We start from the raw sequence: 23,472 nt of genomic DNA, 5'->3' as shown, positions 1-23,472 counted from the left end.
TCTCCCCTCTAACTGGATGTGCTGAGCGGTCCGTTGATTGGAAGCCGCTGCGTTATATTGTCCGCCATGTTTGTTCCCCCAAGAAGAGCGCGATCTCGTTGCTGACATACACTGGACATGTTGTGAAGGAGCTGCCTGCAAACGCTCGGAAATCTTCATGGAAAATAAGATATAACAACGTTGGAAAACATTTAATCTATCCCTCCCATCTCTTCTCAAATCCACATACAGCCTGTACATATATATTACATACATATTTACATATTTACTCTACTTTTCTTTTTATTCTCTGTAGATCTTTTCTGTTTTCTCCCCATCATCGCATATCTCTATCTCGTGCGGTCGATTGCTCTTTTTGCACGTAAATATACTGTTGGTTTTTTTTTTTTTTAGTCATCTTCTCACTCTCCACCCGTCTCCCTTTCTTCAGATTAATACATGTGTCATGTATATGCCTTTCAATATCTATCTCTCTCTTCTCTCCTTATTCCATATTACTCCCTCTTCTTCCCCAGCCTAATCGCTCTTTCTTCTCTCTCTCTCCCTCTCTCTCTCTCTCCCTCTCCCCTTTCCCTCTCAGGGGGAGGGGAGATCAGTGGTACATGGTCCGTCCTCATCACACAGTCAGTACAGACTAGCTGACAGAGTGCTTAGTGACGTTATTCATTGCTAGGGACTTTTTACTCCATCTTTCTCCACCAACATTCACAATTAGATCACAATGGATGACTTCAAGTTGAATGCCAAGAAAATCGTAAGATGCTTGCTTTACTTTCTGTAAAACACTGAGATTTCATATTCTGGAGAAGAATTTTTGCATACTAGTACTAGTAGTTGCTCGAATGAACCGACGTACGCGATGGACTGGGCCGGGGAAAGAAATTGAGCTCAGTCCCAGGCTTTCAAAATTTTGTCAGCTCTTGTTTTGAGTGCCTGTGCCATGCTCTTACGTGTGTGTGTAGCCTGAAGCTGTAGGCCTATGAGCTATGTGAGGATAGCCGGCATAGCCGGCCTATGTAAAATCTAACACTGTTAGATTAGAGGTCTAACATCCAGCGCATAGGCCCTAACGCCTAACTTTTAGGCTGCTACTCAATATTCAATCCGGCCTGCCTGTTCAAACTTTCAAACCTTCTTCAGTAAATTTTAATTGTTAACTTAAGCTTCACCATTCACTGTGGCTTTAGTTTATGACTCGTTTTCTATGAGTTTGAGTAAAATTTTAGATCTAAATTTTATGACCAGTGCACGCAGCACCTGCTGTGTAAATTTACAAACAATTGATTTAAGCAGAGAGACATTTTGTGTGTGTGTGTGTGTGTGTGTGTGTATGTGTGTGTGTGTGTGTGTGTGTGTAAATTTACCCATCCATGATCACTGATGATGATGTACCAAATTGAATGGCCAAAATCGGCCAGGCCATGTGTAAAGGTTGAATCACATGGGTAAAGTTTTTGTTGCAATAAGATTGTGTTGTGTTGTTGAGTAGTTTGAATTTTTGTTTTTATTTTTGTTTTTGTTTTTTCTTCATGGCTAGTTAAGGTTATACCTGTGGTGAAGTAAAAAAACTTCCGCTTTGTACGATAAAAGTAGAGTAAGGGATGATGGTAGGCCTACAGCTTTGGTTGAGATGTGGTTTCAGGTTTGAACTTTTCCTGATGAAATAGAACCTCTAATGAAAAACTTCTAGTAATAGTATACAGAATATGAGAGCATATAAAAAGATATCAAATGAATTCAAAGTTTATGTGATGAGAATTGGTTTTGAAATGGCTGAGATATAAATACTTTTAGAGCAAAGCAATCAAAATAAAAGGTGGGACCTTCCTTGTTTTATTAGGATTGCTTTGTTTTACTTTGATTTTTGATATCTCGGCCATTTCAAAACCAATTTAAATCAAATTAACTTTGAATTTGTCTTGCAGTTATATGCTCTGTAACCCAACAGTCATTATAGGTTTCATAAAATGGTTTCTTAGTATCTTGTAGAAAGTTAAAAGCTAAAAGTTAAAATGCTTATGCCAACTCAATACTACTAGACTGGTTAGTAAAATTTTATTAGTACTAGATCATCTACATGTTAGTTAGGCCTACAATTTTAGTAAATATTGGCCTACATTTTATCTATTTAATTGTACTTAAGAGGGTGTTTAAAAGACATTCTACAACAAACAAATATTGTGATAAAGATAATGACTAGCATTCACTGCATTGTGATGTGAAATCCATCCACTCCACAAGCACTATAAATATATGATATAAATATATATATTTTTTCTTTTTTTCTTTTTTAGATAGAGCTAGACAGGAATCTTGACTAATTTGTGATTTCAGATTAGTCATAAAGGTAGTAAATGATTTACAAAATGAAGAAATGATATGTTATTGTAATATGCCTTGGACTGTTGGACAAATGCTGTTATTGCTGTTTTTATCTTCATTTTTTCTTGACTCAGATTGCTGCCCAAAAGGCCAAAGACCGACGAGCGCAGTCTCCCGAGACCGAGTCTAACTGGGACAGTTCTGAGCCAGAAGATGACGACACAGTCACCCAGATTAGCTCTGGAGAGGAGTTTAGCGTCCGGTCAACTCACTCGCAGAAATCTGCCAAGTCAACCAAGACGACCAAGCAAGGTGACCCATGCTGAGAGGAAAGATTGATTTTTGTTAACTGCTGTTTGAATAATTTATCTGTCAGATTAAATTATGAGAGTTATGAATTATGAGGCAGGGTTAAAATGACTGTACAGTTCTGGTTGAGGTGAGAATTCAACTTGAAACGTTTTGCGAGATATTTAGAAACCACTCTATGAAATATTAAAAAGCGTAGAAACAACAATTCTAAATTAAGGGGAATCAGAAGTTTACTTTATAAAAATTGGTTTTGAACTGGCTGAGATATGAGATATCTAAAAACAAGGTAAAACAAAGAGACTCTAATAAAAGTCTTGGCATGTCAATTTTATTATGATTGCTTTTTCGGAGAACTCGACAATTTCAAGACCAATTTTCTTCAAATAAACTTTGAATTCTTCTTGAAATTACATGCTCTTTCATTTTTCGTAAGAGGTTTCTCATTATCTCACCAAAAAAGAAGAAAAAAATCTTATAAACCTAAATCCTCACCTCAAACAGTACTATACAGTCCTTTTAAAGAAGCAAAATTAAATCTCGAGTAGCAGAATATTATTATGAATATGATGAAATTACATGTAAATGAAGATTTGTTGATACAGGTCTGCCATGTGAATGCTACCATTCTGAAGGTAAACATGCCTTCTACCTTGACTTTGTTATTGGCTCTAAAATTTTCAGTGTTGTCAATGTGATATATGATTGCTTGTAAAAACAGCTTTGAAATCAAACTCTCGCGTACCCTATTAAAGTAAACCTAATTTTGATCAGCAGGTTCCAAGTTGTGTGTAATGCAGTCTGCTGTGTACATTATTATTCCAGAATTCAAGTAAATTCTTTCAAATTTTAATTAATTTTCACATTGGGTTAGGAAGAAGAGGATAAAATATACATTGCATATCCTGTGTGTGCTAATCACTGCTATCTTGTTGTCTTCTTGCTACACTTTGTCCTCTTTTTGTCAACATACAATAGTATATAATTTGAAAGCCAAGGGTAATGACATAATGGGTGTCCTCTCAATTAACCTGTTGAGGACGAATCCCGAGTATACTCGGGCAGGTGTCTATGGGAAATGTGTGTTGTAGCAAAATCAAACCATCCTCAACGGGTTAAAGATTGTGCCTCATAGGAACTTGTAGATCTGATATCTGCTTTTTGAAATAATTTTCACTGACAAAGTACAAAACTTACTTTAACCTGATTTTTTGTTGTTGTTGTTGTTCTTACTCTAACAGTCAAAGCTGAAAATCTCAAGAACAAAACACCATCTAAGCCAGAAACAGCAAGCTCAAATAGAAAAACATCAAAAATCAACGTTGAAAATGCATCTGCAGCTAAGAGGTAAGTACGTATGTATTACATTACAATGAATTGAATAAGAAAATAAAGGAGAATTTCCAGCCAAAGTAGGTTCATGATTACAATGTGGAAAAATGCAACATAATAAGAATATGATACTGTGACCTACAATTAGTAACTTGTCCATGATATCAACTGTCTTTTTAACACCATAAGTTTGCCTGGGCCCTACGGTTAGCCTCGGACTGCCTAAATCTACATCTAATAGGTTCTTCTCAAAGTTGAAAGTATTTGTCCAAAGAGCTACGAAGAATGGCAGCAAGACTAAAATCAAATAATGATAAAAGGAGCCATGGAACAAAACATTTATTTGGCATCATCAAATCCAGATTGGATTCATGCAATAGTGCTAATGTAACGAGAATTTCCATCAAAAGAGAAGGTCAAAAAAGTAAGAAAAAAATAAGATTACTGTTAACCCTATTCCAACTGGGGGGGGGGGGGTCAAATTGACCCCCCCCCCCCTCGACGTTTCGTGCCACGATTCCTTTCCGCAACGTGCAATGATTTTGCCGCTTCGTTTCATGACTTTTTTCACTGAAGTCTCCCGCATATTTTGAGACCAAATTTGCGACGTCCGGGTACACTGTTCTGAAAATACGTAATGTTTTGCGTATGCATGTCAACCCAAAAACGGCTCAAATTCATGATATCGTGTGCAAATCCAATGCAAATTGTGTTTTTTTGTTAAATTGATATAAATTAGATTGTTTCAACTTTTAACCATAAAAATTAATCAATTCTAATGTAGATAAGTTTGAAAAAGTGCCTGCAACAAATTTTGGCAAAAAAGCAATAGAAAACAAAAGGTCGAAAAAATACATAAGAAATTAACTAAATAAAAAAAAAGAAACTCATTTTGATTGTGCTATTTTTCTACAAAAAAAAATTGTTCGATGTGTCTTGAGGAACTCTGACACAAAAAATTTAGGGATCCTTCAGTCATTTTAATGGAGTTATAGGTGAAAATATGATTTCATGTGTAAATTTGCATAATTAATTTACTAAAAAATAGAAAGCTAATATTTTTCTATTGTATGACCATGTAATCTTGTAGTTGACATCCAGCTCTATCTTCAGGCAAAATTTTGCGGCGATCGCGTGATCAACGGCCGAGATCTGAAGGGGGGATCAAATTGACCCCAGTTAGAATAGGGTTAAAGGACAAGTTCACCTTCATAAACATAAGGATTGAGAGAATGCAGCATTTAATAGTAGAACACATCAGTGAAAGTTTGAGGAAAATTGGACGATCGATGCAAAAGTTATGATTTTTTTAAATTTTTGTGTTGGAACCGCTGGATGAGGAGACTACTACAGCTTGTATGCGTACAACAGTATGAAGAAAATGTAAAGAAAATTCAACATATTTTCACTTTTTTCGCATAATAAAAGAGCACTTGACTTGCCTCTTTCTACAGGCAGGGGGAATGATATTACCCATAACATTTGTCGGTAACGAGTCGGGGGAATGTGTACTTTTTTCAAAAGATGAAATTTTGCGAAATTCTCTTTATATTTTCCTTATATTGTTGTACACGTACGTATGTGACATCTAAGTTATTCACACACTGCAGTAGTCTTCTCATCCAGCGGTTACTGCACAAAAACTTCAAAAATTCATAACTTTTGAACGGATTGTCCGATTTTCCTCAAACTTTCAATGATGTGTTCTACTAATATTGCTACATTTTCTCAATCCTTATGTTTATGAAGGTGAACTTGTCCTTTAATAGAGAAGATCAAAGTAAGGAAGAGAGGAAAATGTTTAGAAAGTTACTTGGTGAGTGGTTGAGATTGTGGATCCAAATTTTGACTTTCTGCAAGTTTCTAATAATAAGTAGGTCCCTCTTATTAAGATCTCTTTGTTTTTGGATATTTCAGTTTTCATTAACCAATTTTCATTAATAGATAATCTTTGAATTCCCCTTAGAATTGTATTTCCTTTTCATATTTCATGAGATGTTTATCACTATAAACTTACAAGGAAACCTGAAGCCCCATCTCGATCAAAGCTATAGGGCCTAGTAGGCCCACCTACCATCCCTTCAATCCCAAAGTTAGGAATGACAAAGAAGATAATGCTGACTATGAAGTCACACATTTTATATGTTTAGACTAGTGCTTTGAAATGGAATACTTTCAGATGCAAACATTCCCTCTTCCTCTACGTCTATCAATGTAATCAGTATTCTACATGTATTTTTGGAATCTGCATCTAATTAGAACTCTTATCACTTAACCTGTTTCTTATGGGAGTCTGGTGATCAATGTACACTTGTATTAGCCCTATGGGGATTTCAGAATTCAATATGAAATGGGTTAAATGCTAAGTGCTGGTACTAATAGTGATGATGATAACGTTCATATTCCAGTACCAGCCCCATTATTCTCAAGAACTCTCATCCATAATCTGGCTTTCAAAAACACTCACTTCATATTTTTATATGCTTCTCTTAATACTCTTTCAGATTCATCATTATTGTCATTACCATCATCATGCTGAATAATGCCGAATTGATAATAATAATAATAATAATAATAATAGTTATAATAATAATAATAATAATAAAAGTAATTATTTTTATTAGTAGTAGTAGTATTATTACTATTACTGTTATTATTACTATTATTATTATTATTATTATTATCATTATTACTGCTAAATATTATTGTAATCATCATCATCATCACAATCATCTTTTTGAGCATGAGCAATATAATTCATATTTTCCACATTATCATTGTCATCATTAGTCATTAGCATCAATCATCATTGTTTGCATAGACAACTGTATGAAATCTGCATTGGTAGTGGATGTTCTCCTCTTTTCTTTTCTTTTTATCGTCACATGATCACCGCCATCCACCGCATTTCCTGTGACTCTCTCAGTGCTGTAAGGTCAGGGGTCAACGTCTTTGTGGACCGTGGCATGTACGATTCTGAAGACGACTCTCAGAGACAGACGACCCGGAAAGCAAAGAAGAAGAAAGATGGTGATGGGAATCCACCGTATGACTTCAGGAATGCAATCAATGGTGAATACAACAAAATGTAGGGATTTGCAATTAGAAATTTAGCTGTCACTTGCTTGTAGCTTTTTTTAATTATGTTTTTATGATAACTTTCCCCTCTCTGCAGCTCATCTCCACTCTAGATTACAATGTAAGAAGGTGGGAAATGGTCGTATTGGCATTTAAAGCCAATAAAAAGTTTTTGGTACCTCAAAAGTTTCCCTGAATTTCCGTGTTTCAGGTTAAAGTACCTTTCATATAACTAACACTGTGAGACTTACTCGCCCCAAAGTGCTCTCATTTCTTAGTAATCATGCAATTAACTGCAACCAGCAGCCCCATACGCATAGCGTAATGGGGCTTCGCATTGTAGCATTCAGGATCATGACAGATTGGTTATCGCGGGTAAATATCAACTTAAATCCAAACAATTCTTCAATTTGAAGACTTACCAATTAAGTTGAAGTCTTGAAAACAGGCTTCGGGCAACGTTTGGTTCTGCCAATAGTCCCTTTCTGTTCGAATTGATGACTGAATGTGACTCTGTCGAGAGGACCTTGGGAGAGCTACATACACTGATTACTACGGCCAGCGCATACGCACACATCACATGCGAACAAATTTCAAATCCATGAACGGATAAGATGTTTGTGTGCGCATGCGCTGGCCGTCAATTCAGTGTAGCTCTCCCAAGGTCCTCTCGACCGAGTCACATTCAGTCATCAATTCGAACAGAAAGGGACTATTGGCAGAACCAAACGTTGCCCGAAGCCTGTTTCAATACTTCAATTTAACTGGTAAGTCTTCAAATTGAAGAAATTTTTGGATTTTAAGTTGATATTTACCCGCGATACTAAATCTGTCATGATCCTGTAAGCTACAATGCGAAGCCCCATTTAGCTATGAGTATGGGGCTGCTGGTCGCAGTTAGCTACTCAGTATGCATATGGGGCTGCACGCTGCTGGTTGCAGTTATCATGCAATAATGGTTTCGTACAATACGTGTACTACCTCGCCGCCATACGGCGGCGGCTCTGGTACAAAACCATTATTGCATGATTACTAAGACATGAGAGCACTTTGGGGCGAGTAAGTCTCACAATGTTAGTTATATGAAAGGTACTTTAACCTGAAACACAAACTAAGACAAGGAAATTCAGGGAAACTTTTGAGGTAATACCAAAACTTTATATTATCTTTAACCATCATTTAAAGAACCAGAACTACTGGCAGATGAAATGGGAGAAAGCTTGAATGGGAGAAGAATGGCTGAACCAAACTCAATAATTTGGTTCAGTTCAGTCAATTTGGTATCATAGGTAGTAGTGTTAGTGTTTGTGGATGTTTTAGCTGTTGGGTTACTGAAAAATTGTGGAGTGCCCTTTTGTGGTCATTATATGCTTGGAGTCTTCCAAACTGTATGCTATACAAGTTACTATTATATGCCTCTGGTAAGATGAGGTAATGTGAATGAAATGTTCACCTTACAGGATGTGGAATATACATTGTAATATGTTCAAAGTTATTTATACATAATGTGTTGTTGTTGTTTTTTTATAATATTGCACATTTTCCTTCCACTTTCTTAGTCACCCTAATACATATATTGATAAATTATTGAAAAAGAAGAAGAAAATATCACTGTATGGAAAGAACTTGCTAAATGAGAAAAATTTACCTTGTGTGCTTGTGACAAAAGCAAAATATTTAGAGGTATGTTAAAAAAAGAACAGTATGCCCTTGTTTATACATGTACCTCTAAAAGAGTAAATCTGCAGGCATTATGTTATGTTCACAGAGTGTATATCTATTTGTCTGGCTTTTGTCCACTTATGAAAGATAGTTCTTATCTTCACAGTAACTGGGGAGCACCCAACATTTAGCCATAAGGAGATGGAACCAGTTAATTTACATTCATGTGGTCTATGGGTACGACTGAATTTGAATGTAGAAACTTCACATTATGTACGGTGAATTAAAAAGAGCATATTGGTGAAATCTGAAGTTTTGTCAAGAATGAGTCATGATATTTTAAAGTTAGGATTATTCTGGCTGTCACATTATTATCACATTTATTATTCTTTATATTCCTCTTATTTCTTTTTTTATTATTATCGTGTCTTTTTTTTTCTTTTTAAAAGGCTGCCCAATGTTCCATCTTAGTGACACATTCTCACTACTTTCTGTGCCTGCCATAGCCATAATGTTGTTGTTATTGCTGTTCTCTAATCTTGTTTGCAACAGATGATGACCCCCCAAGTGAAATGTCAAACCAGCGGCCAGGTCGCAGCAGAAAGGGTCAGTCCTACGACCCAGCTTCGTCAAAACCCAAAACACAACAAGCTCCTCCGCAGATAGGTAATTTGGAAAAAGTGATTCTGAATTCACACAGTTCTTGCTGTGAAGAAAAACTTGATATGTGACCCGCTGCAGCAAAAAGATCCTAAAGTCGCTGATGGCTGAGCCGAGAAAATCGAATTTGAATTCAGATCATCAACATTGGTCGAAACAATCTGATTTCTGTTTTTGGCATACTTTTGTAGTCTATAAGAATGTATCGTCTATCATCTGTCGAAATTTCGAAGCTAAATGATCAAAGGAAAGGCAAGAAAATTGTGTTTTTCTTGGCCATGATTTTTTGACTTTCAACGGAACAGAAATATCTTCAAAGATTTAGATTTAGTGCCACAGCTAGACTCCACCCCTAGCAACGAGAGAGTGATCTTATTAGTCAGTGCGCGGCGTCCTGGTTACTGATTGGTCGTGTGTAGACCCCTGGCCCGAGGCTTGAATGAGCATCGTGGAGGTTGCTAGGACCATACCTTCTATTGTCAAGGGGTTAAAACTGTCTTGCCTCCCCTTGATCATGATAGCGTCGGAAGGAAAACTTTGAAGGCAGTTTTCTTGAAACACTGATTTTCTAAACCACTTGACAAGCGCTGATATAATCATCGATATCTTCGCTGCCAAATACTTTTATGATTCCTGTTATACATGTATATGAAATTAAAGTGGAACACTGGGCAGAATTGTCCTCCTTTGACTTTCGGATCCTTTTGTGGTAGTGGGTCACATATGATGACACAAGCGAAGCTCTCTGCTTCTGGCGTACTACTTTTTGGTTGTCTGTCTGTCCATCTGTGAGATGTAAAGACCATACAAACAAACATTTTTGATTATGAGGTCAAATGTCTCTGGGTAAAGTAACTGATGTACATTACTTATGATTTAAGGGATGAAGGATGATTGATAAATTTCAATAGAAAATTGTATCATCATTAGCTATTAAGAATACAATATTTACTCTGAAAATGTGAAAAATATTTTGCTCAGTTCACTCCAAGAACCCTCAAAGCTGCAAACACTGAAACCTATGTGAAAATGGGGAGATATACTGATTCGATTTTTAGGTCTGAGGGTGTTAGGGTGAACACTAGTGAATTTATCACTTTATTTTGTCCAATGGTAAATGTAAAAAAATGTAATTAATCTAAAATTTCTTCTGCATTGCAGCATTTTTATAATCAAACTAAGCATTGGAGACAATGAATTATCTGCCACATTAAATGTTTAGATATCAATGATTGTATTATGCGGAAATATGGGAAGGTGTGATGTCATATAATATTAGAAATTTTCCATGAAGTGTACCGGTAATATCCACAAAACCAACATAAATACAGGTCTCTCCCAGAAAATTTTTATCTTTCCACATGTATGTGACTCACCTTCATAGACACGGGATCGTGGGATGACTCGGATGAGAATGAGAAGGCGCTGGCCGAGATGTTGAGAGAGAGAGATGGCGTTGTACAAAGCAACAACAACAAGGCCCCAGAAGACACAGGTGAACCCATTTAACATATATCTCTGATTAGTATAGTACCATGCAAGAAAAGTTTGAATTAGACTGGTTTTTTCATATCACTTTTTGTTATCAATTAGCCTTGACATTGCTTCAAATCTCATTAGCATGTCAAATATCTGTGAACTTTTCAGAATAAAATTTAAAGTTGCGAAATTCTATGGCATGAAAATTAGTATTTTCCTTCTTGAAGTTCAAAAAGTGTAGAATACCCTTTTTGCCTTCTTAAGTGTGATGATGATGGGGTTTAGTATCATTATTTTTAATACTTGTATCTTTATTACCATTATCAGTAACCTCAATATCCTGAAGTTAGTATCATTATTACGATAACAACAGGCGAAAACAACTCTGATACATTGAGAGTTGATGTAGACGACTCTCGCTGTGTGTGGCTAAACTGCTTTACTGTTGCTAGTGAAAGTAAGGGACAAATCATAGAAATCTGAGTTACATATACATGTAGCATATATATATATATATATATATATATATATATGGGCCGTGACGCGAGGAAAAGGGCCCTTAGCGCCGCTGCGCGCATACGCCAGAAAACGGCGCGGAAGTTTAATAAAGCAATACGTGCAAAAAAAGATCAACTAGCTGACTACGTGGAAATGCATAGACGCATCAAAAAGTGACAGGATTTGGACAAAACATGCTGTTTTGAATGTCATAATTGGAGCATTTAGGAGTGGAATTTCTGACAAAGGTTTGCATATCCAAATACGTCAGAGTTTCTTCTACAATATGGAGGTGAAAACTCATTTTATGTATATAATGCCCTAAGGGCCCTTTTCTCGCGTCACGGCCCATATATATATATGTGTATATATATATATTTTTTTTTTTTTTGAGTTGTCATGTTCTACTTGATGTCAAAATTTAAGCAGAACTGAAACAAGTTAAGATGTGTTTACACTGAGCTGATGTCAAAGTGAGTAATTCGTGTACTTGCATCCTGCTCATGTGTATTAAAGAATTAAAATCTGTTGTCACTTGCTTCCTTTTGCCAGAAATGATCAAAACCTATCACGTATCATGTTGTGTGTTTACCAGTAGAAACGAAGCCCAGCGAAGACAGCCATGTCACCGAAGAAAAGAAGAAGAAGAAAGGTTGGTCCGTCAGTCTGAAGAGCAAAACCAAAGAGACAAAGGAGAAAAAGAAGAAAGAGGAAAAGAGGGAGGAGAAAAAAATGGCAAAAGTGGAAGAAACCAAGCGAGAGATGCCTGTTGCACTCAGGCACACGGAGGTTGAGGTGGAGGAATTTCCGGAAGAGGAAATTCAGAGCATTGTGTCTGTGGAGGCCGACAGTAAAGCAAGGTATGACTAACTCTTGTGAATATGATTAATACATTTTGAAGTTTGTAAGATATGGATTCTTCTTTATTGCTCTGTAAATTAACAATAACATTAATAATAACATTATTTTCCCCCTGCAATATGGCTTCCGTAAGAACATGTCATGTGAACAACAATTACTTGGTTTCACAAGCGATCTACACAGGAACTTGGATGAAGGGCGTCAAACGGATGTTATAATCATGGATTTCTCAAAAGCTTTTGACAAGGTTGGACATGAGCGGCTTTTACGTGAACTGGACTACTACAGTATCAGGGGGAAAAATCTGAAATGGATTCAAAGTTTTCTCAATGGAAGATGTCAGAGGTTCGTTTTAGATGGTATTAAATCTTCTCCAATAGTGGTAGGATCTGGAGTGCCTCAAGGGTCGGTTCTTGGGCCTTGCCTCTTTCTGCTTTACATTAATGACTTGCCTGATGGTCTAGCATCAAAGGCTTGCCTTTTTGCCGATGATGCAATTTCCTACATGACCATCGACAATCAACATCATACGCAAAATCTTCAAGAGGACTTAAACAAAATTAGTGACTGGGCAAAAAAATGGATGATGGATTTGAACACAGAAAAGTGTAAGGTTTTGACAATATCCAGGAACAGAAGAAAGGTGTAACACGTGTATCACCTAAATAACGCCCCTCTTGAATCTGTTGAATCCGTAAAGTCCTTGGATGCAGAGCTGCCAACTAGTACTGATTTTCAGTAATTTCTACTGAAATTGGACAAGAATACTGAAGGTTACAAGCAAATTACTGATTTTAGAAATCATTGTCTGTGATAAATTCTATAACACTGTTAAGGATTACTGATTTTCACTCAAAAAAGGTGCAAATTACTGATTTTCAGCCATATGATAGTACTGAAAGGCTTTTACAAAAGTTGGCAACTCTGTGGATGTATCCATCACTTCTGATTTGAAGTGGACCCAACACATCAACAATACTGTTGATGAAGCCAATAACGTCCTTGCATTTCTAAGACGCAATCTTCGCATAAAATCTTCTGATGTTAAAGCCACAGTTTACAAAACGTTGGTTCGACCAGTTGTTGAGTATGCTTCCACAGTTTGGGACTCATCTTCCAAGAACCTACATATCGTAATTCACCAAGTGGAAATGGTCCAGAGAAGAGCTGCGCGATTCACTTTAAATCGCTATCATAAAACCTCAAGTGTCACCAAAATGCTACAAGAACTTGATTTGGACCACTCTGGAACAGCGCAGAGAAAATGACAGGCTAATTATGATGTACAAAATACACAATAATCTTACTCCTCTTTCAGCACAGGACTATATTATCAAACAGGCTACTCAGTTGACGAGAGCCTCGCAACCACACTCCTATCAGGTACCACATTTGAGAACTGAATCGCATCAGCATTCGTTCTTTCCAAGAACTGTAAGGAACTGGAATTCCCTGTCATCAGAAATTGTTTCAGCGCCATCTGTGGGATCATTTCGAAATCGTCTAACGGTTGATCACAGTGGCTAGTTATTTTCGTCAAATTTTCTATGTGCTTGTAAATATCTGTAAATAAATCGTATTATAATGTAAATAGCACCAGTCTGCAAGAATCTTCAATCTATTGAAGGAGGCAAACTTAATCAGAAGAAGAAGAAGAACTTGGAAATACAACTTCCATTGGCAGCATAACATAGTGTGGTGTGATGTCATAAAGCACTATGATTATAACAAAGCACTCGCACTCGCAAATGTACATTTATACACACAACAATAACAGATATCAATTCCAGTGATATATATAGACGATGAAGACAAACAAGTTGACATAATGCATTAGATTCCAACTTCATTTATCTAATGCATTATGTCAACTTGTATGTCTTCATCATCTTCATGCTCTTATTCCAACACGCGGATAATAATACCATTATATATATACATATATATATATATATATATATATATATATATTTTTTTTTTTTTCTTCTTCTTTTTTTAAGAACGATACTTGTTTAAACTGCTTTTTACCACCAATCACGAATTGGTGTCAAAAGGATGCATGAAATTGGAAAATGTGTGTTCACAAAAGTTTTGCAGTATTTGTAGTACTTTACAAAGTAGATGAGTTCTCTGCAATGCGGTGCAGACTGTTTACTCAGTGTTGTTTTTGCTTGGCATTTTTGCAGATATGTTTATGTCTACCACCATGGCAACACGTCATACTCCGACACAAGGCAAGTTCAAGAGGAAGTTTACATGACGGCCGTCGCAGACAAATCGGAACGAGCGGTCAGGAGGTGTGCACGGGAGATCTTTGCCACGCTGCGCATCCTCGTCGACTTCTTCCTCATATTCCTCCTGGAGGGGCTGCGATTTTTCCTGTACAACGTCATCGGCGCCCTCTTGGTTGGACTGATGCTCGGCTTCGGGAACTACTTCCTCAGGCCGTTTGCCGCGGCGCTCTTCAACGGCCTGTGTCAGCCAATCGCAATGTTTTTCTTCAATGTGGGCGTGGCCACAAGAACTGCCACTCAGCCATTTGTTGAGGTTCTCCATAAGATGTTATCAGTATTTGCTATGGTGATTCGGGCATTCAGGCTGGTGGAGATCAACAGGACCCCGGAACACCGGCCTCACATTCAGGAAGTCTGAAAGGAACTTGCATTCCTCACAGTATTACGGGTTATTCTTTAATATCACCTGAGAAATCTCAAGTACACCTTGTATATTGATATTATATGCCAGTACAAATATAAAAACTATTGCATAGTATGGGAATCGAATGAAAGCACAGGAAGAAATTTGTTATACTGAGCTGCTGGGACAACTGAAATGTTCTGGTTATATTGAGTGTCTTTATAACATTTATATGTCAGGGATAAAAAACATAAGAATACTAAAGGAATTGGACCTGCAAAATTACCTTGCTATTTCAGATATCTTGCTACAGTCAAACCTGTCTTTGGCTGCGACCACCGTCTATGGTGGCCACCTGCTGTATGCGACTGCTGAACACAATTCCCTGCAAGAGAAAAGCCATATGTTAACAACCCTGTCTATGTTGACCACCTGTCTTCAATGGTCACTCTTTTCGTCTCCCTTGGAATGGCTGCAATAGACAGGTTCGACTGTATATCTGGTCTTGTTATAATGAAGTTCCAGTGTACTAAAGAGGCTAGAAATTCAAAGGAACACCTGTATCCAAGTGAACAAATGAGTAGCAGAAACAAAAACTCAATCTTTACCTCAAGTTACTACAAACATGCCTTCTTTTGGGCAATAAAAAAGGGCAAATAAAGGACAATCAAAATCACTGCTGGACATCAAGGTGCTGTAATCACACTTGCTTTAACATAAAAAAACAAAAACAAAGCAAAAAAAAAAAAAAAGACAGGCAAGTTTAAAGTACAATCACCCTACTGGGTCATTTTGTTTGCTTTTTTTTTTCTACAATGCACAGTACTCATCTTGTGGCAGATGAAGAGAAAAATTATCATCTTTACTTGTGGGTAATTCCGTGAAGTTGGGGCACAAAGTGTTACATTTTAGCATAACTCAATACTAATTATGCTATACATATATTCTTTATAGGCTTTACATTTGTATTGAGATCATACATTTTCCTGGAAATTTTGTGCCATTCAGGCTCAATTTTGATGAAGTTATTTTTAAAAAATGTAACGGTGTCCTGTAGCATCATGACGTGTCCATGTAGCATCGTGATAGTTAAAATCTGGCCCTAAAAGACAAATTAATGCAATTAGCTTGACCAAAATTTGATATAATATGCATAATTACTAGATTAGTCAGATAGCTAAATATCTTAACTCTGTTTTCCACAGTTTTACTTTTACAAGAAAATTACACAATGTGTCACTATGCTACACGGTGTCCACCAAATGTAACAAAAAAGGACACCGCGTAGCATCGTGATACATTTTGTAATTAGGTGATCCGAGTATCCTCTCGGATCACCTTCTGTATCTGTACGGATTCTTTGTTCTTCTTCTTCTTCTTCTTCTTCTTCTTTCTTTATTTCTGGACAAAAGTTGTGTATCTACTTACTCAGAAAGTTTTCAGAGTATCAATTTCAAACTCATACCATATATGTATCATGTCCCAAAGACGACAAATCTAATGTATCATAGTGATCAGTCGACCGTGACGTCACTATGACGTCATTATATGAAAACACATTTTCAATCATATCTCATTAATGGAATAGAATTTTTCAATGAAATTTACGTCACATGTATTTCAAGTTATGCGCATTCTCCTCATATTCTCAAAATTCATATTTTCTCTTAAAACGTGCGCGTACGCGCGCGTTGAAATATTTGTATGCTCAAATCGAGCTCAAATTTTTTTTGCACACGTTTCAGACCATTTAGAGCATTTTTTGAAAAATTGAAAAAATTGGACGGACGTGTACGCGCGCGCACATATAGGCACGCACAGCTCATATGCAATGGAAATTTCCCATTTTTTCACACTTATTGGATGCCTGAAATGTCAAGGAATATTTCTACCAAGTTTCAAGTCAATCCGACTCAATATGACGTCATACGGACCCGTCAAAGTTGAAATTCCGCGCGCGCGTCAATGGCGATATACAGTCCAACAATGCCAAAAAACCGCCAATTTTGAATCCGATTTTACTCGTCAGGATGGACGGTGATCCCCCATTTTCTTTACATATTCTGAAAGCTGATGAGTTGTACATGTCAATTCATGGGTTGGCGATGCTGGAAAAATGATTAAAAGATATCAAATTACTTAATACAATTAAAAAAGTAAATTTTCAAAATGACGTCATCAAATTTCAAATTCACTCGAGCGTATCTCACTTATCCTTTGCCAATTTTCACCCAGATTTCAGTATGTTGTAGCTTATTAAATACTCTTTCATGAATGTAATAACAACATTTTGATTGGATGACGGTATCACCTCGTAAAAATGGATTGAAAGTAATCTTGTCAAATTTGACCAGTTTACGTGTTATCTCTATGGGAGTGCAGTTTTTCTGGAAATGAAAATTGACATGACTGTCTTTTTCGAGCACTAGCTCACTTATGCTTCAGTGAATTTCTCCCAGATTTTGATATGTTGTAGCTGAGACTTTGGGCTATCGTTGATATGCCCTTCGTTTTTTCATACGGTGTCGGGATCATGTCCAAAAACTTGGTTGAAATTAAAGCTTATCTTCGATGTATTGAGATATTCCTTTCTTTTTGCAACTTTCTTTACAATGACTCAAGAAAAACAAGCTCTATCAGCCCAATATTTTGCACATGTTTAGTTCATGTCATGTACATTATTTCATAAAATAACAACTACTTGATCAGACGTCATCTTGGGTATGTAAATTAGGGTCAAAGGTCATAAATGTATCATCTTGTATCTTGGTGAATACATGTCCTATCTTTTCCATATTTTGCACATGTAACGACCATGTTACAAGGATCATTTCACAAAAAAACCACTTTTTGCTCAGATGCCATCTTGGCTGTGCAAAGTGGGGTCCAAGGTCATATGTACTTCTTTCTTTATCTTCGCTATGACGTGTTATCTCTATGGGAGGGAATTTTTGTAGATGTGAAAATTGACATGATTGTCTTTATCGAGCACTAGCTCACTTATGCTTCGGTGAATTTCTTCCAGATTTTAATATCTTATAGCTGAGACTTTGGGCTATTGAAAATAGGTCCTTTATTTTTCATACGATGTCGGGATCACGTCCAAAAACTTGGTTGAAATTAAAGCTGATCTTCGATGTATTGAGATATTTCTTTCTTACTGCAACTTTCTTTACAATAACTCAAGAAAAACAGGCCTTATCACCCCCATATTTTGCACATGTTTAGTTCATGTCACGTACATTATTTCATACAATTACAACTACTTGATCAGACGTCATCTTGGGTATGTAAATTAGGGTCAAAGGTCATAAATGTATCATCCTGTATCTTGGTGAATATATGTCCTATCTTTCCCATATTTTGCACACGTAAAGACCATGTTACAAGGATCATTTCACAAAATAACCACTTTTTGCTCAGATGCCATCTTGTCTGTGCAAAGTGGGGTCAAAGGTCAAATATACTTCATTCTGTATCTTCGTTAGTGTATACGGAATTGTGTACCATAGATGGCAGGTCTGACTCCCTTTTCTAAATGAGAATCCAAACATCACACGGCCAATGTCCACTAAACACAGATGAAACCGGTATGGTCATACCTATTGGGATCAGGAGACTCAAATCGTTGATTTACGAACAGATCGGATCACCTAATTTGTCAGTCTTGACAAATTCCGAGTCTAGTTTTCTTTTAAAATTACAACTGTGCACAGGAAATTTGAGATATTTAGCTATCTGACTAATCTAGTAAATATGCATATTGCATCAAATTTTGGTCAAGCTAATTGCCATAATTTGTCTCTAAGGACCAAATGTTAAAATTTCACGATGCTACATGGACACGTCACGATGCTACAGGACACCGTCACATATTGTTTAATAACTTCATCAAAATTGAGTCTGAATGGCACAAAATTTCCAGGAAATTGTGTGGCCTCAATGCAAATGTAAAGCTTACAAACAATAAATGTATAGCATAATTAATATTGAGTTATGCTGAAATGTATTTTTCAAATATCACGATGCTACATGGACACTGCCCCAACTTCATGGAATTACCCACGTATGAACCATGCTGCCAGAGCTTTCAGCAGAGCTCTTTAATTGCAGAAATTGTATTCATCTTTTGTCAAGTGACTCAAATTATGCTTGTGGCATAATACAAAAAAATTGAACAAAGATTTTGTAGCATTGTCTGTAGATGTTCTCAGACATCCAGGTGAAGTAGGTCATGAACTATATCCGTAAATGTAGCCATCTGGACTTACTTGTGTTTTGGCTAGATTTATTGAATATAGTTTATGATTTTGTGGCATTCTGTTTTTTGTCAGGGTTGAAATATTCAAAACAAGTGTGTGCTATGTTTGTGTAACATTGACTGTACAGTATGTCCCCCAAAAAAAGTACAGTCAGATTTTCGCATTGATAACATCCAATATGATTAAACTGTCTAAATGCTACTTCAGGGTCTTAAAATATAACATCTTAGCTCTATTTTGCAGAAAACCCCATTCAATTTGGTTAAGCGGTCACAGAGAAATGTGGACAGGGCTCGTACGGGTCAGGGAATTTCTGGAAAGTCAGGGAATTTAAAAATGCTTTTTCCAGAAGCAAAAAGTCAGGGAAAGTCAGGGAATCCGTCTATTTCTTCTGGAAAGTCAGGGAAAATCATTTTTCAAGATATTTGTTGAAATGGTATTTGATTTCTCCTATCAACAAAGGAAAAATAGTTTGGCAAATTTGTGGTTTCTCGTATTAAGATCGTTTTCGTTTGCGTCCTTCATGTGCATATGCACGTGTACTTGTGTGTATACAGGACTATCGACTGGCAGTGGTGTAAGGTGCCGTGGTGCCTTTGTGTACACATACATGTATGTGTGACACGAGCGCTGCTGGCGATGTGATTGGGATTAATTGCGTACATGATCGAAGCGTCAGTCATCTAATAACACGAATGTATGATTACTTTTGGATCGAGATAGTGCTTTGATTTTGATATAAAATTTGAATTAAAGCATTTTACCACAGAATATTGACAACATAATCATTTCAATGTAAATAATTTTGCATCATATGCCACTCATGTGTTCTTCAGAACCTCTCAAAAAAATCGTGTCTGCTTAGCTTACTCGACGGACGATATCGCAACCTCGTGGTTGCTTTCTATATTTCCAAAGGCGCAATTATCGCAAGTCCGCATTTAGCCTGCGCATATACCGCGCATGCGAGCTCTAGCTACATATGTAGCTAGCGCTACTTTGCTGCAGTGCGACCGGCCTATCTCATGGTTGTTTTCCGCAAGTCTGCCTTTTTGTAGGTACATGTACAGTCAACCTCGCGTATGATAAGTCGACATAATCGGGACTGAGCAAAATACGTCGACTTACGCGAATGTCGACTTGTAAATGAAAACTAATTTCCCCTGTACAGAGTAAGATTTGGATCACAATGCGGATCGCTACCCAAATCTTACTCCTTTTGCCGCCAAAACATGCCAACTGACATAATGTTTTAGTTTATGCATAAATATCGCGCGGGTTAGTAACGACAACGCACATTTCCCAATCTGTAGAGAGATTTTGAGAGAGCGGGATCGGAAACCTTGGCCCGTTTCTAGACACTTCACGTTTTAAACTTGATTTGAAATATCAAACGCAAATTCCCCAAATTGCATTAAATTTGCGATTTAAATTCAAGTGCGTCGCTGCGAAGATATGCGTGTGATTTCGTATGATTCTGTCGAGATGATTCTGTATGATTTCGTATGATTCTGTTCAGTGCCGACTGAGTTGAAATATGTGTGATTTTCCTTCCCTAAGTCGCCATATTTGTTTTACTTAAATTTCTATTGCCATACTCTGAAAATGAATTGTTCTCGCGCTCCGATTTGCAACATTAATTACCGCTCTGTACGGCGCGGGCCCGTCTGAAATAAAAAGAAGAAGAAAAGTTTGTTCATCCGAAAACGACATCTTTCGGACTACTAACCTTCGTAAAAACAAACCTCTTTCCATTGTCGGACTAATTTAACTTTGGACTGAGATTTAAACCTGCGGCATAGCGAACTTTAACAATAATTTGTTATCATTTTTCATTGACATTTCGTGAAGCAGCATGCGTTTCGGTGGTTTGAAACGTCAGTATAAATGTTGCGATGTCTTTCCCCTGCAAGTGCAGACTAAGTTCGGTCACGGCGAAAGTTCCGTTACGAAATAAAAAATAATGCGAGTCTTTTCAACAATAACGCACTTCCGCAAATTTTTATGCGTTTAAACGCAGTTTCTAGTTTCGGACAAAAAAACGCAAGTCTTTTCTGCAACGCTCTTGCGTTTTAAATACAGCGTTGCTTGTGATTTGATGGACTTGCCATTTGATTTTTAGAGTTGCGTTTAAACGCAATTGAGTTTAATTTCCTACAATTTTCTAGTTTCGTATGATTATCAACGCAAGCTTTTTCAGCGTTCCGTGTGATTTGAGGGACTTGCATATGATTTTCAGAGTTGCGTTTAATTCATAATTTTGCTTACGAAATAAAAAATAATGCAAGTCTTTTCAACAATAACACACTTCCGTATGTAAATGTTTAGAGATTCGTTTAAACGCAGTTTCTTATAGTTTCGTACAAAATCCGCAAGTCTTCTCTGCTACGTGTGATCTGATGGACTTGCATTTGATTTTTAGAGTTGCGTTTAAACGCAATTGAGTTTTTTAAAAAAGTTCCCTACAATTTTCTAGTTTCGTATGATTATCAAACGCAAGTCTTTTCAGCGTTCCGTGTGATTTGATGGACTTGCATTTGATTTTTAGGGTTGCGTTTAAACGCAATTGAGTTTAAGTTTCCTACAATTTTCTAGTTTCGTATGATTATCGAACGCAAGTCTTTTCAGCGTTCCGTGTGATGCGATGGACTTGCATTTGGCTTTCAGAGTTGCGTTTAATTTTTTATTTTGCTTACGACATAAAAAGGTAATGCAAGTCTTTTCAACAATAACGCACTTCCGTAGATGTATAGAGATGCTTTTAAACGCAGTTTCTAGTTTCGTACGAAAACCGCAAGTCTTCTCTGCAACGCTCTTGCGTTTAAATACATCGTTGCGTGTGATTTGATGGACTTGCATTTGATTTTTAGAGTTGCGTTTAAACGCAATTGAGTTTCAGGTTCGTACAATTTAGTTTCATATCATTATCAAACGCAAGTCTTTTCAGCAACGCACTTGCGTTTAAATGCAAAAGTTGCGTGTGATTTGATACACCTACTTTTCTTCGTTCATTTACATTTTACACAGTCATTTCACAAAATTAATGAATATTTTCATTTGTTCAGAATGGTCTCATAATGAAGATAAGCGCAGGAAGGATCCCGAAATCGGCCCTTCCGTGAACTTTTTAAGAACGCATGCACAAAATGTGAAGAGATAATCGGGAGAAAAAAAAAAAAACCATGAAATCATCGCAGTCCCGCTGACATATTTGAGGTACTAGAAATCGGCCAAAAAGGATCATGAATTCGGCCACGTCGTACACCTTTCAAGAACGCATGTACGAAATGCGAAGAGATTATAGAGGAGAAAAAAAAGGACACATTTGGTGCGTTCATCACAAAAGATTACAGCCGAATAACAATTCATGAAATCAACGCAATCCCGTTGAAATTTGAGGAAACAATAGGCGCAAAAAGGATCTTGAATTCAGTTATCAAAAACGCATGCACAAATGCGACGAGATTATCGGGAGAAAAATAAATAAAGAACACATTTTTACCCTTCTGGTGCGTGCATGACAAAAGATTTCAACCGAATTGATTCATGAAATCGCCACAATCCCGCTGATATTTCAGGTAGAAATGGGCGCAAAAAAGGATCGTGAATTCGGCCGTGCCGTATACCTTTTAAGAACGCATGTACGAAATGCGAAGAGATTATCGGGAGAAAAATAAAGGACACATTTTCAACCCCTTTTGGCGCTTGCATCATAAAGATTACAGCCGAATAGTAATTCATGAAATTATCGCAATCCCGCTGAAATTTGAGGAAACATATTGGGCGCAAAAAGAATCTCGAATTCGGCCCTACATGCAGTGTATAATTTTTAAAACGCGTGCACAAATGCGAAGAGATTATCGGGAGAAAAATAAAGACCGCATTTTCATCCCTTCTGGTGCGTGTATCACAAAAGATTACAGCCGAAACAATTAATGAAATAATCGCAATCCCTTTGATATTTGATGTAGAAATAGGCGCTAAAAGGATCGTGAATTCGGCCGTGTCGTATAGGCCTGTACGAAATGCGAAGAGATTATTGGGAGAAAAATACAGGACACATTTTCAACCCCTTTTGGCGCGTGCATCATAAAGATTACAGCCGAATAATAATTCATAAAATCATTGCAATCCCGTTGAAGATTAAGGAAACATTAGGCGCACAAGGAATTTTTTGATTTTTGGCCGTGTCGTATATCTTGTAAGAACGCATTTACGAAATGCGAAGAGTTTATCGTGAAAAAATAAAGGACACTATTATTTTCAACCCCTTTTGGCGCTTGCATCATAAAAGATGACAGCCGAAGTAATTCATGAAATCATCGCAATCCCGCTGATATTTGAGGTAGAAATAGGCGCAAAAAGGATCGTG

The 23,472-nt window shown here is 37.0% G+C and overlaps 1 protein-coding gene across 2 annotated transcripts; it reads left to right on the top strand.

Annotated features, from left to right (window-relative positions):
* Nucleotides 1-656: 656 nt before the first annotated feature.
* On the top strand, nt 657-15,351 carry LOC140236082 (uncharacterized). Of its 2 annotated transcripts, none has more exons than XM_072316057.1 (8): nt 657-754; nt 2,457-2,634; nt 3,873-3,978; nt 6,890-7,035; nt 9,256-9,369; nt 10,748-10,858; nt 11,939-12,200; nt 14,388-15,351. In XM_072316057.1, the coding sequence occupies exons 1-8, from the start codon at nt 722-724 to the stop codon at nt 14,851-14,853; spliced, it is 1,416 nt and encodes a 471-aa protein (XP_072172158.1). In that variant the 5' UTR covers nt 657-721; the 3' UTR covers nt 14,854-15,351. The 2 variants fall into 2 exon arrangements, with proteins under 2 accessions (XP_072172158.1, XP_072172157.1); XM_072316056.1 differs by having other exon boundaries at nt 11,936-12,200.
* Nucleotides 15,352-23,472: the final 8,121 nt, after the last annotated feature.

The sequence above is a fragment of the Diadema setosum genome, chromosome 12, assembly GCF_964275005.1.
Source record: "Diadema setosum chromosome 12, eeDiaSeto1, whole genome shotgun sequence".
Classification (NCBI taxonomy): domain Eukaryota; kingdom Metazoa; phylum Echinodermata; class Echinoidea; order Diadematoida; family Diadematidae; genus Diadema; species Diadema setosum.
This window is presented reverse-complemented; position numbering and strand designations above follow the sequence as displayed.